The sequence below is a fragment of the Fomitiporia mediterranea genome (assembly GCF_000271605.1).
Source record: "Fomitiporia mediterranea MF3/22 unplaced genomic scaffold FOMMEscaffold_2, whole genome shotgun sequence".
NCBI classification, from domain to species: domain Eukaryota; kingdom Fungi; phylum Basidiomycota; class Agaricomycetes; order Hymenochaetales; family Hymenochaetaceae; genus Fomitiporia; species Fomitiporia mediterranea.
The window spans coordinates 2,599,915-2,613,393 of NW_006760387.1; the positions used below are offsets into that span (position 1 = coordinate 2,599,915).

Consider the following 13,479-nt stretch of genomic DNA (forward strand, 5'->3'; position numbering starts at 1 on the left):
GTCGTAGAAGATTGTCGATACAGGCACAGTTCGATTTGACCTGAAGTTCATAGCCTCAATCTGTGCCGAGATTATGGCGCTGACATGTCCAGCAGTGGAGAATGCGCCCTCCTTCAACGATCGCTGTTGGCTCACGAGAATGAGGACAACTGTCGGGTATATACCCTGAGTGGCAAGAGAGTGAGTAAATGCGTCATGATCCTCGAAGCGAAACTCACTGCGACCTGAACATGTACAGGTGTGTAGATATCTCCAAGGGTATGAAAAGGAAGTCGGACAAGCGTGGCGACCAGGACTATGACCTGGCATCCGTGTTTGAGACGACGCCACTACGCCGAACATAATAAATCAACTTACTCCTGACACACAATAGATAAGACCAGACTCGACAAGCAGTGTCAATATTCGCTCGACTTTTGTGCTGTTTTCTCGCTCTCTGGATAATATGGCCCGGATTGTCTGCCGGTGTTGCCTAGATAATAAGAATACAATATTCAGTGTTGGAAGTAGATTGTTTAAGTAACAGCACTCGCCATGCTCTGAAGCCAATAATTGATGTCGCGCTGATATTTGTGAGCAATGACAACACCAGATTCGTTACTTGACTAATATCAATAGCATGGTCTAAGTTGATATTCTGGTTAATGGACATGGTTACTCTGATTCCAATAGTAACTAGGATAGACACTGTCCAATTAATTCAAAGATCGTCAAGACGGCTTCATGAAGGGCTAGAAGAGTGGTCACTTGCCTGATGTACATGCCAATAATAGGAAGGGGACCACAAAAATACCCTTGCTACTGTTCTTGCACAATACCCAAGCACGCCAAACAACAACGCTATCCGTCACAATGTACTAAGAAGAATTAGCATCGTTGATCAATTTGCTGAGTCTGAGATAGGAATACTTTTCTTACATTTACTAGAATGAGAGCATTAAATAAAGGGTACAATAAGAACGCAGCAGGGGTATGATCAGGAGAAGAGGCGTAGAAAACGTTAACGGTCGTAATGAGATTCGCTACTGATGAAGCCCAGAATGCAGTGGATAACAAAAACATGAAGATCGTTAAAGCAAACATGAATTTGTTTGCTCGTGACATGGTTTTCCTTTTACTGTCATTATGGCAATACATGTCGTCATTCTTTACTTGCTTGGAAGGTTAGAATGTCACTTACAGGAGGAAATGTGTCGACAACGGGATCAGTGCGGCGTATACGCCTAATAAAAGTCTCTGCATCAGTCGGAAGAAAGCGCCTTGAGCAAGCACCTACACATACCGTAGAACAAAGTCTGGCAAATAAGACTGATGGTAGTGTACAGCACTTCCAAGTGGTCATTATTTTGTTCGGAGGACATAGTGGATCTAATGTATCTGTCTGAGTAGCAGAGGAGCTGCGTACGAGTGAATGAGTAAATTCGTCTGGATGCTTTATATAAGCGGTCCAGGCATGCTGCTATTCTTGTGTTGTCAGAACAATGATGCGGGAGGCAGAGCAGGTTCAGGGGAAGTGATGATGGCAATGGATGTGGCCGAAAATCGAGATCACGGAAGTAAATAGCTGATTAGTATATGCGGAGTAAACATTTACACAGCACAGTCTTTTCGCATATGTACGGCACTTACTATTACCAGATAGACAGTTGTGTGAGCTTGTAAAACGGTTCAGAGCCATTATCAAGTAAGCTATAGGAATGTCGTTAGGTATCATCAATCCGCCGGGATAAATTGTTCAAGTTCGGAATGCATTATATTCGAGGCAGCGCTCCTTCGGTTTTGATGCAAAAATAATTCTTGCAGATCTGTAACATCATCTTGTGATGTTGTCGATTATTGACGTGCAGGAATGATACAGAAGCAGTACAGGAGGCACTGCCCTGTATAATCGCAGGCAAAAGCGCGCACTGCATCTGAGCCGATCTTTTGCAGGGCAGGAATGAAATAAACAAGCATAGCACGCAAAAGTTCCAGCTCTTCAGAGGAAACAAAAGCTAAAGGTTGTGAAAGCAAGATCTCCGAGAAGATCTGGCAATGCATATCGTGATGGACGATGGTGGTTACCAAGCGTATGCTTCATCGTCTCCGTGAGACACCGAAGCTGTGATCGAAGATGTCGCACGTGCCTTCGACATTTGATCCCAAACAAATAGCCTAGCCAGAAGAGTTGTGTACTTTTTTCCACAACCAAGCCCTGAGCTCCACAGCCTATTTTGGGTAACCCTGAATGGCCACTTAGTACATCTCCACTCTATGATTAACTGTGTCACATTCAGAGCAAAGGTGATTACATTACAAACTTGTTCCAAAATTACAAATAATAAAGTAACACTGGCAGTGGTTGTAACTGACTCTAATCCCTATCAATTCCTGCAGTCATGCCAGATAGTCTGTGCTTACATCTATGAAGGCTGACCTTACTGTCTAGTACTTAAGATGGCTTGTCTGTTACAATTCTCCACTCTCTTACCTTCAGTTCTGAGGGTTCCACACCCTTCTGTACTAGAACTTAGGACTTCTGTCTCTCAGAGGCACTGTCTATGGATTATATACATGCTGACTCTTACCACTACCCTTCCTTACTTCATCATTCCATTCCTTTGACCACTCCTTCATTCTCTGTTCATTCTATAGTCTCTTACCCTTTATCCATCCCTTCATTCTTTGTACCTTTATCTTTGACATTCCTTTCTTTCATTCTTTGTGGCTTATTATTCTTAGTAGCTCATACTTCCTGAGTACTCTTGTGTAGTTTAGTATATATAGGCATACAAGATCAGACTAGTCCTGTAGTCTTGATCTTGTCTACTCTAGGTAGTCTTATACTCTTAGGCTCACTCTATATACTCTACTCTTGTCTCACTCTCTCTCTCTACCTGTTCTGTAAGTTCTGACTATGTTCTAGTGCTTGTATTCTGTATTTCTGTTGTGTAGGATAGTTGTAGCCTAGGTCCCCTTACTGAGCCTTCAGGTCCCCTCTATACTGTTACTGACATCAGATTAAGACTACCCATTACTACCCTACAACTCTCCTATGTTTCAGACATTAGTACTTACTGTTGTGTTAATCTCTTTCCTTTGTCCTGACCCTTTTACATTTTTAAATTTTAAACTTTCTAAACCCTTTTAAACTTTTGCCACCCTTCTTCTATTCATTACCCCTTTTAGTTTAGTGTTGATCCCTTTGTAGTATAAACATGGACCCTCCTATACTAACTGCCACCCCTACTGTCCTGCCAGATCAGTAGTTACAAGTAGAACTAGCTCAATACATACAGACCTCTATCTAAGAGGCTTTTACCAACTATGTACTTCTAGCCTCTTTAGAACCTGTTCTGATTGTTCTGGAAGTCACAACCTGTTCTAGAAAGAAAGTGTATATAACCTACCCTTCAGACTTTAATAGGTAGCACTTTGAGGACTTCTAACACTAAGTTGAACTATACATAGTTACTACTTTGACTGATCTATCCTTAGATCTTGATTGTGTCCTATTTGTCCTCTCCTTCATGAAGGAAGGTAATACAGTCACCTAAGCCTAGAACTGGATTGAAGGCTATCAGATTGGAAGTCTGATCTAACTTTAGAATAATGAGTTGTACTCAGAATTCATAGGGCAGCTCTGTACTTCCTTCATCAATCTGAATGAGAAGTGTAATACACAGAACAAACTTGTATCTTTGTAACAGGGCAAATGTTCTACTAATACCTTTTTTCAGGAGTTTAATATCCTGGCCTAGAAGGTAGGATTCACACTCAGGTTCAATAATGTTCTCATCAGAATGCTTGAAAAAGCTCTTCACCTAGAACTAGTTAATAAGATTCTTAGAATGATACTAGAACTGACTACTTACACTGAGTAGAAGATGTGCACCATCTCCTTTGACTAAGCTACAGCTTGGATACATTAAGTCTGTACAGAACACTCACACATGTGTTTGGCTCTAACAGTTCTAAGCCCTCAGATCAATCTGCCTGTAATTTGTAATCAATCTGTTCTGATAGACATTAGAGAAGCCTGAAAGTGAGGAGCATACTTTACCTACAGAAAGTCAGAGTACTAGATTAAGGACTGCTTATAGAAGTAATAGTATATCTGTCAGGTTATTAGAGTAATAATGAGTGACAAGCAGGATTTGTAGTAAGAAGCCTTTTCTACAAATCCAAAAGTCACCTTAGAACTCCTAAACCCTAACTATGTACTCTAGGATTTTGTAGAGGCTTAACAGTAAATACAACACTGAAGGGCTATGACTCAGATTTTTTAATAGCTACTTTTGATTCAATGGACACTGTAGGATTAGAAGTAAATAAAGTAAGAAAAGTAGAAAAAGTAGAAAAAGTAGAAAAAATAAATCAACAAAATTATTTATTAGAAAGAAAAAAGTTGAAAACAAAAGTAGATAGTTCTCCTATTTCTTCTGATTCTTTTGATTCTTCTCTTTACACTTTATCTGAGTCTAAATCTGTACAATCTGACCTACTACTTTTGTGTTCTAAGATCTTAGAATGTTTAGAACACTACCTAGCCCTGTTTACTACTTAGTAGTTTGTCTATAGTATTAAGTAAGAATAGTCTCAGCTAAGTTTACAGCTAAGGACATGAGTCTGTCCTTGTTGAAAGAGAGAGGTTAATAAGGAAATGTTAGTGTATATACTCACCCTCTCAGACAACAAGGTTGTACAAGCTGTACATTCTCTTCAGAACAAGTAGTAGTTCATCTGAGAATGTTCTGAACACTAGCTCTAAGTCCTTGTCCTCTTAGCTCCCTTCTCAGGATCCTCCCAGATCTAAACAATAACTCTAGTAGACAGTAGATATACTAGTTCATACATTAATAAGGCTTTCATGTAGGAATACTACCTCCCTACTCAATGTGTTCCACTTCCAATCCTAGTATATAATACAGACAGAACCCTAAACTAGAATGGTTGAATTACTGAGTTTGTCCAACTACAGATGACTATTCAGGATTATAAGGAAAGTATTGAGTTTAGAGTCACTAACCTTAGAAAGACAGACATCTTCATCAGATTTGAATGACTTAAAGCTTACAACCCTACTATTGACTAGTTAGAGTAGACACTTGTGTTCAATCAGTGTCCTAAGTCTTACAGCTACCTTACACTACTGTTCCAAGTAGATACAGATACTTCTAATATTACTAACAGTTCTAATAAAGGTGACTAGTTGTTCTTCTTTGACTAGGATAAATATGTGGATACATATTCTAGTTAAGGTGGAACAGAGTCAATCTAAAGGATGTCTAAGACAGAACCAGTCTAGAACCCTTACAGAACAACTCTACTCTAGAATGTATGTAGACCTAGCCTACTAGATTTTGTCTGAGAGTTCTCTAAAGACTTTAGTGAAGAGGAATTCAACTAGCTTCCTAAACACTGTCTCTAAGACTATACAATTAAATTGACTGAGGGTTTCCAACCTAAGGATTGTAAGGTCTACCTACTTAACAGAGACAAGTAGGAGGCACTCAACAAGTTCCTTCAGGAAAATCTTCAGAATGGCTAGATCTGACCCTTAAAGTCTTCTATAGCCTCCTCTTTCTTCTTTGTCAAAAAGAAAGATAGGAAGCTCTACCTAGTTTAGGATTATTATTGTCTTAATAAGGGTACTGTCAAAAACAAGTACCTACTCCCCCTGATTCAGGAGCTCATTAATAAGACACATACATTCAGAGTTTTTACTAAGTTGAATGTTTGATAGGGATACAATAATATTCAGATCTGAGACAGAGATGAGTGGAAGACTGTGTTCCAAACCAATTGTAGATTGTACAAACCAACTATAATGTTCTTCAAACTAACTAACTCACTTACAACATTCTAGTCATTTATGAATCACATTCTTATAGATCTGATTGACTTAGAGCATGTTAGTATGTATCTGAATAACATTCTGATCTTCACCTAGACAGTTGAGTACTATTACTAACTGATCCAAGTAGTTCTACAACAGCTCTAAGATAATAAACTGTTCCTCTAAGAAGTAAAGTACTCTTTTACACAAGAGTTAGTAGATTATCTAGGCTTTGTAATTAGTAGAGGAGAGGTCTGTATGGATCCAGTAAAGGTAACTGTAGTTTGGAACTAGTTACAACTTTAGAACCTGAAATAGGTCTAAGCATTCCTTAGGTTTACAAACTACTACTAACACTTCATTCAAGGTTTTAGTACTATTACCTAGCCCCTTCACAATCTCACTAGTAAGGATGTTCCTTAGTAATAGGATGATCAGTAGTAGTCTGTGTTTGAGTCCCTCAAGTAGGCCATTACTAGCAAGCCTGTATTAGTAGTTCTAACAGTTGTAGACAAGTTCTAAGTTAAAGCTAACTCTTCTGACTTTGCAAATAGAGTAGTACTGTCCTAGTTCATTGACAGAAAGTAGTGTCTGATAGTGTTCCAATCAGAATCCCTCTCTGTAACAGAACAGAACTACCCTATCTATAACAAGGAACTCCTTACAATTGTCTGTTCTCTAGAGGAGTAGTATTAATATCTCTTTAGTACTATACAGAAGTTTGAGATTTAGAGTGATTACCTTAATCTCTAATACTTTCAGGTGCCTCAGAAGCTCAACTACTACTAAGCCTACTAGATGTTAGAACTGTAAGACTATAACTTTGTACTAACCTACAAACTCAGAATACAAATAATGAAAGCTGATTTACTCTTAAGACAAGTAGGTTATGAAAGGAGGGAGAATGATAACAAAAATCTTGTTCTCCTAGACAATTCCTGTTTTGTGTCCAAGACAATCTAAGAGATCCAACTTGAATCTAAGAATGTTAACTTTGTCACTTACATATAGTAAGCTCTGAGACACACACAGGACTAGGTTATAGTAAAGTAGTTAGAAAAACAGGTTAGGAATTAGGAGGAGGATAAGGATGGACAGGTTTACTAGGAAGGCTAACTGTACATTCTGAAGGATCAGAAGCTGTAGAAGGACATTGTCTGAGCTTATTATAACAATCTGACTGTAGGACATTTAAGCTAACACAAAATGTAGAAACTCATTACTTGGAACTACTAGTAGCTTAGAATACAGAGGGAAATCCTAAAGTATATGACTGGTTGTAATACATGCTAATAGACTAAGACTTACTAGACAAGAGTTTAGACTCTCCTACATCTGTATTAGATTCTAGATCACTCTTAGGAAGAAGTCTCAGTAAACCTGATCAGTAAGCTACCTGAGTCTTAGGGTTATAACACTATCTGTATGATTGTTGACTGATTCTCTAAGCAAGTCTATACAGTTCCAACCTAAACAGAACTCACTTCTGAAGGTATAGTGTACATTTATCAGGATTATGTCTTCCAGTTGTACAGACTCCCTCAGAAGCTCATTCATAATTATAGACTATAATTCAAGTTGAAATTCATACAGGACTTGTATGTACTTCTCAGAATTCAAGGGAACCCTTCTACTACCTATCACCTACAGACTGACAGTCAAACTGAGTGAGTTAATCAGGAGATTGAGCTCTACCTTCAGATGTTTATTAATCATCAGTAATCAGATTAGTCTGAATAGCTAGCTCTGACAGAATTTGTGTACAATAACTAGCAACACTCTACAACAGGACAGTCCCTGTTCTTCCTCAATCATAAGAGACATCCATACTAGGGGACAGTTCTGAACCAGAATAGTAGTTCTAAATTTACAACAGACTTTACAGAACAGATACACAGAACTAGGGAGGACACACAAGCTCTTTTGGAAAAGGTAGTGTAAGTCATAAAGCAGAACTATGATTAGAAGAGGTCTGTAGCTAAGGATTACCAGCCTGGTGACAAAGTTATACTAGAAGCTACTAACCTGACCACAGATTGTCTAATAAAGAAGTTAGACAACAAGTGCTTCAGACCCTTCATTATTGAAAAGAAGGTCAGTACCTCTGCCTACAAACTCTAACTTCTGACAACATAGAAGTGTATACACCTAGTGTTTAACAAGGTTCTACTGTCTCAGTACTACAATCCAGGTTTTCCTTTATAATAAAGACTCCTACTACCTCTACTAGAACTCATTAGTTCCAAACCAGAATACAAAGTAGAGTATGTAGTAGATGCTAAGCTAGTGTGTAGAAAGCTCAAGTTCCTTATCTACTAGAAGGGATACCCAGTTGAAGAACACACTTGGGAACCTGCTGAGAATCTCACCCATACTACTAAGGCAATCTGAGACTTCTATCAACTTCATCTAGGTGCTCTGTGTCAACTCTGCCTCACAGATTTCTAAACCCTACCATTCCAACCTATACCTGAGCTACTGACTAAGCCTAATGTTCACCAATTAGGATGATTGGTTTTAGAGAGGGGGTGATGTTATGATTCTCTACTCTCTTACCTTCAGTTCTAAGGGTTCTGCACTCTTCTGTACTAGAACTCAGGACTTCTGTCCCTCAGGAGCACTGTCTATAGATTATATGTATACTAACTCTTACCACTACCCTTCCTTACTTCATCATTCCATTCCTTTGACCACTCCTTCATTCTCTGTTCATTCTATAGTCTCTTACCCTTTATCCATCCCTTCATTCTTTATACCTTTATCTTTGACATTCCTTTCTTTCATTCTTTGTGGCTTATCATTCTTAGTGGCTCATACTTCCTGAGTACTCTTGTGTAGTTTAGTATATATAGGTGTACAAGATCAGACTGGTCCTGTAGTCTTGATCTTGTCTACTCTAGGTAGTCCTGTACTCTTAGGCTCACTCTATATACTCTACTCTTGTCTCACTCTCTCTCTCTGCCTGTTCTGCAAGTTCTGACTATGTTCTAGTGCTTGTGTTCTGTATTTCTGTTGTGTAGGATAGTTGTAGCCTGGGTCCCCTTGCTGAGCCTTCAGGTCCCCTCTATGCTGTTGCTGACATTGTCATTATAGACTATTGTGACTGCTCAGGATTCAACCTAGACTCTATTGCCTTGGTTTGAGCTGATGTTGTAGCAGTTGGTTGTCTAGATCTGGCCTCTCAAAGTTGCAAGAGAAGGCGATTGCTTAGAACGCAGCAGAGAATGCCTTGTAAGCTGAAATTTAGGATTCAGCATTGCCAGTACAGCTAGATTGCCAGTACAGCTAGGGATCACAATGTCATACACCATGAGAATGAGACTCAAAGGGACCTATTATAGTTGTGTCAGCATAGAACAATGAAAAGATTTACTACATGCCGCACCTCTTTGTAAAGTACTAGCATCATGTTTGCAAACGCCATGCCTGAGTTCAAATCATTAGTTTATTTAGTCATTATGGAGTAAGTTTCTACAAATGGAGACTCACATATGACGCACAACAAGCTTATAATCCCTGCGTACACTTACTCAGAAAAGGTTACAATAGAATTAAATATGACGGACCTCCGGTCAGCATTGTCTTTAGATGGATACCAAGTGATCCCGATACCCGATCTGTACTTCCTACAACTCAAAATAAAAATGAAATAGTAATAATAATTCAAATCACAATGGATGATTGCTCTTGCAAACAGGAGACTAAATTCAACTTATGGTAAGAAGGAAGAGAGGACAAAGGGCAATCTGAGCGTTAGATGTCCGAAAGGCACTGATTACCTCACTGGTGACAGTGGAAATGAGGATAAGGTACGCTATCCACTCATCTGGATAAAAGAATAAGAAAAGGCATCCAGAATGGGCCAGATTGATAGAGAAAGCTAGCGTAATAAATTATTTTGTGTCGGTAGTTAAAGAGAGAAGCTTGCTGATACCAGACAGGGCAAAGGAAGTTGTCAAGTAATAGGCACCGAATCCACTACTCTTAAAAGTCAATCCAGAGTGAATGCCGAGTCTGCTAGCAGCAAATTGACCTTCCAATCACCACAATCATTAAGAAGATAAGCATTGTCCTGCTTTGTCCCCATATCGCATATATCCGGAAGAACAAATGTTACTATACAATAATTACTGCTAGCCCGCGATTGAACATTTACAAGCAACTCACCTCCTGCACAGTAATAGCATGAACAAGTTAACACTATGAGTATACCGGGATTAGTCAAATTAATATGCCAGCACTAGAATAAACGAACAGCTAGAAATGACCAGGATAGGCTTGCAATTCTAGGAAAGCATTGTTAAGTATGTGCTTCAAGGTGGTTGTACGACACACCGACACCGTAATTGTCGCCAGAAACATTTACTAGGAGGTCTAGCAGTGAAATAGATTAATACAATATTATGGGGAATACTTACAATATGTTGTGACTGCGGCAGCAACTATTGAAGGTAACGGTTTACAAAAAAAGAGTGCTATTGGCAGTGTAAATCGGGATGGCCATATAAGGTCGACCTGTCAATACAGGTTCGAACGATCAGAGGAAAGACACTATTGCACCACGGCGTACCTCTCCCTTAATGGTTATCAAATACTCATAAACCTGTGGCAGACAATTGATTACGCCTGTAACAGAGCTATTTCACGTAGACTTACTGAAAGAGCCAGGGCAGCAACTATTGAAGGCTTATGCTTAGTCGCTGAATACGAGGGCCGAACGTCGTCGTTCTTTCATCCACGAACTCACCTGTAAAATACTGTTCGAATAAGTGTCAGAGACTAGAATACAAAAAAAGCTGGAGGCGAAAATGCATACACGAAGAATCATGACATCTTCTGCTACAGACTCTATAGGCGTCTCCCTTTGCAGATGCAGGGCGGACATTATGTCGTCGAGCGTTGGCGATGGGCAGGCAAGAGAAGTAGGCAAGGAAGAGAAGTTCTGAGCAGTCCGATTCATCTGTGAGTAAAAGCCTTTATATACTGTGGACAGTGGGATCCTTTTGCAGTGATGCACAATCAGACGCAATACGGCTCAGCGCAACACTGATTACACAGTGCTTGTGAATTGTCAGCGAAGTCGTTATGTGTTTTAGTTCCGCTATCGTATGGCTCTATGCAACTCTATTTCAGTTTTGACTAGTGTAGCGGGAGTGCCCCAAGTACTCTCTCTTATTGAGACATCAAGCAAGTATCTACCTTATATATTACATAGTGAAGTCTGATAATCCGAGACATTCCAAGAGCAGTAATTCTACATAAGGCAATTTGGGGATTTCCTAATCCAGAGCACAATCTAATACTCCCCTTCAAGCATTAATTAAGAACTAAGACTGTATGCCTAATAGTTTGTTTAGATGCTTGATCTGTAGGATGTGGAGAGCCTTTGTAAGGATGTCTGCTAATTGGTTCTGTGATTGAACATAGTATACATCAATGTATTCGTTTTGAATGTAACATTGCACAAAGTCTTTTTGTAAATCAAGATGTTTAGTGTGAGCATTGTACATTATTTTGTCAGACTTTACAGTCTTTATTGCACCTTGATTATTGCAATAAATTGTAATGGGTGCTGATTCAGTCTGCAGTACTTCTTCAGCAAATCGTTTGAGCCAAATGGCTTCTTGAGTAGCATACACTAGCACTTGCAACTCTGCTTCATAAACAGATAGTGGTACCAGGTTTTGCTGTTTGCTTGACTAAGATATGGTTGATTTAGCTAATTGAAAGATGTAGCTGTTTATTGCTTTATGTCCTTCTGTCATTCGTCTGTCTGCATCACAATAGCCTCATAGTTTTAAGGTGTTCGTGCTTCCAAGTTGAAGCCAACAATTTGTTGTATATTTTAAATATGTAAAGTAATGTTTCACTACTTTGTAGTGATACATTTGGGGCTTTTGTAAGTAGCATGCTAATTGCCCAGTAATATAAGATATGTCTGGCCATGTGCAGTCTGTAACATATCTTAACAATCCTACCATATTCATGTATAGCATTGTTTCATTATTACTTTCGTTTGTATTGTATGTATTGTTTGTATTGTTAGATAGATCTATTCCAGGAGTAATAGGTGTTTGTAGTGCCTTTTTGTTTTCGAAGTAGTAATGCTTGATTATACTTTCAATATAATGCTTTTGCTGTAAGCTAATTGTTTGTTGTGGTCTATCTCAGCTTATTTCAATACCAAGTAGCCAATGTATTTTGTTACCATCAGTAAATGCAATGTGTTGTCTTAATGTATGTTTAAATGCTGTTATTATAGCAATAGTTTTGCCAATAATTGTAATATTGTTGATGTGCATAAATGTTACAAGAATTGTTTTATTATTTTGTTTCTTGTAAAATACAGTATGATTGTAATTAGCTCATTCTAATCTGATCTTAAGTAGTAGTTTGGTAATCTTCTTGTACCATTGTCTACCTACTTGTTTCAATCTGTATAATGCTTTATTTAAGTGTAACACCTGTCTAGGTTTAATATCTGTAAGTAGCCTGCCTGGCAGTGGTTTCACATAGATGAGTTTGTCCTCATTTAATTCTCTGTAAAGATATGCAGATTTTACATCTATCTGATGTATTTTGTAGTTCTTAGATGCTGCTCAAGATAACAATAATTGTACTGTTGATAGTTTTGTTACTGGAGCAAATAAGTTATCAGAATAGAAGTCTATTCCATTCTTTTGAGTGTATCCTTACACTACAAATTGTGCTTTATATTTGTCTATTTGGCTGTTAGCCAGTCTTTTGATTTTATAGACAAATTTCGTTCCAATTACATTTGTATTTGTAGGGGGGATAGCATATATCCACACATTTCATTGTTGAAGTGACTGTATTTCATCCTTCATAGCTTTGATCTATTGATCTTTGTCTATACACATTATAGCATTGTAATACATTAATGGATTGTTATAGACTTTGTTGAGGAATTTGTTAAATTCTGTTAGATACATAGCTAGGTTTATATTGTCTTTGTAATTTAAACCTATAGTTCATTTAACCAGTCTTTGCTCTTGTGTAGAGCATTGTATGACAGGTTCTTTATCTTTATTATTGTTATTAGGAAGAGTTTCATCATTGTTTAATGTATCATTGTTATGATTATTCTCCCCTTCAATCCTAGACATTGGTTTGTCTATGAATTGTACATTATGCTTGACAGTAATTTTATTATCATGGCACACTAAGTGACCTTTACTGTTGTTATCATAACCTAACCATTGTGTGTGTTGGCCTCTAGGTTGTAGTTTATGTGTTCGTTCGTTCTGTATGATACAATATGTGCTGAATTCTCGAATATTCACCTCTTCATCCTTAGAGAATGTATAAAATGCAGCTCTCTTGGTGTGTACTTCCCTCAATGTGCTATTATGCAAAGTAGGATATGTTTTAACAAAAACAAACAATGAATGTATTAGTATCCTAAGATTATAAGTCAAAGGATAACAGACAATAAAAATGCACAGTGTACAGATTGTATCAAAGCAAACATACAATACAATAAAATACCAAAAATACAAACAACACCTCTTGTATGATCCTATGGAGATCATCTCCATATTGATATATGGGGACCTGCCCTAGTACAAGCTTACAGCAAGTATGAATATCTTTTTACTATTGTAGATAACACTACACAATGGGTAACTATACTACCTATG

The 13,479-nt window shown here is 38.2% G+C and overlaps 2 protein-coding genes across 2 annotated transcripts; both read right to left on the reverse strand.

The window, feature by feature from the left end:
• Positions 1 to 637: 637 nt before the first annotated feature.
• Positions 638 to 1,564, reverse strand: FOMMEDRAFT_165424 (uncharacterized protein; the record flags this gene model as incomplete). The annotated part of the gene is made up of 5 exons (XM_007262903.1): positions 1,283 to 1,564; positions 1,181 to 1,223; positions 919 to 1,117; positions 752 to 857; positions 638 to 687 (listed from the first exon to the last, which is right to left on the reverse strand). Coding segments are annotated over exons 1-5 (477 nt in total), but the record flags the coding sequence as incomplete, so codon positions are not given.
• A 7,421-nt stretch (positions 1,565 to 8,985) lies between these two features.
• FOMMEDRAFT_25912 (uncharacterized protein) lies at positions 8,986 to 10,703 on the reverse strand (the record flags this gene model as incomplete). The annotated part of the gene is made up of 12 exons (XM_007262904.1): positions 8,986 to 9,150; positions 9,204 to 9,244; positions 9,308 to 9,334; positions 9,385 to 9,444; positions 9,603 to 9,698; positions 9,986 to 9,988; positions 10,154 to 10,192; positions 10,237 to 10,333; positions 10,389 to 10,421; positions 10,475 to 10,494; positions 10,566 to 10,575; positions 10,635 to 10,703. 12 exons carry the CDS (start codon positions 10,701 to 10,703, stop codon positions 8,986 to 8,988), a joined length of 660 nt encoding a protein of 219 aa, XP_007262966.1.
• Positions 10,704 to 13,479: the final 2,776 nt, after the last annotated feature.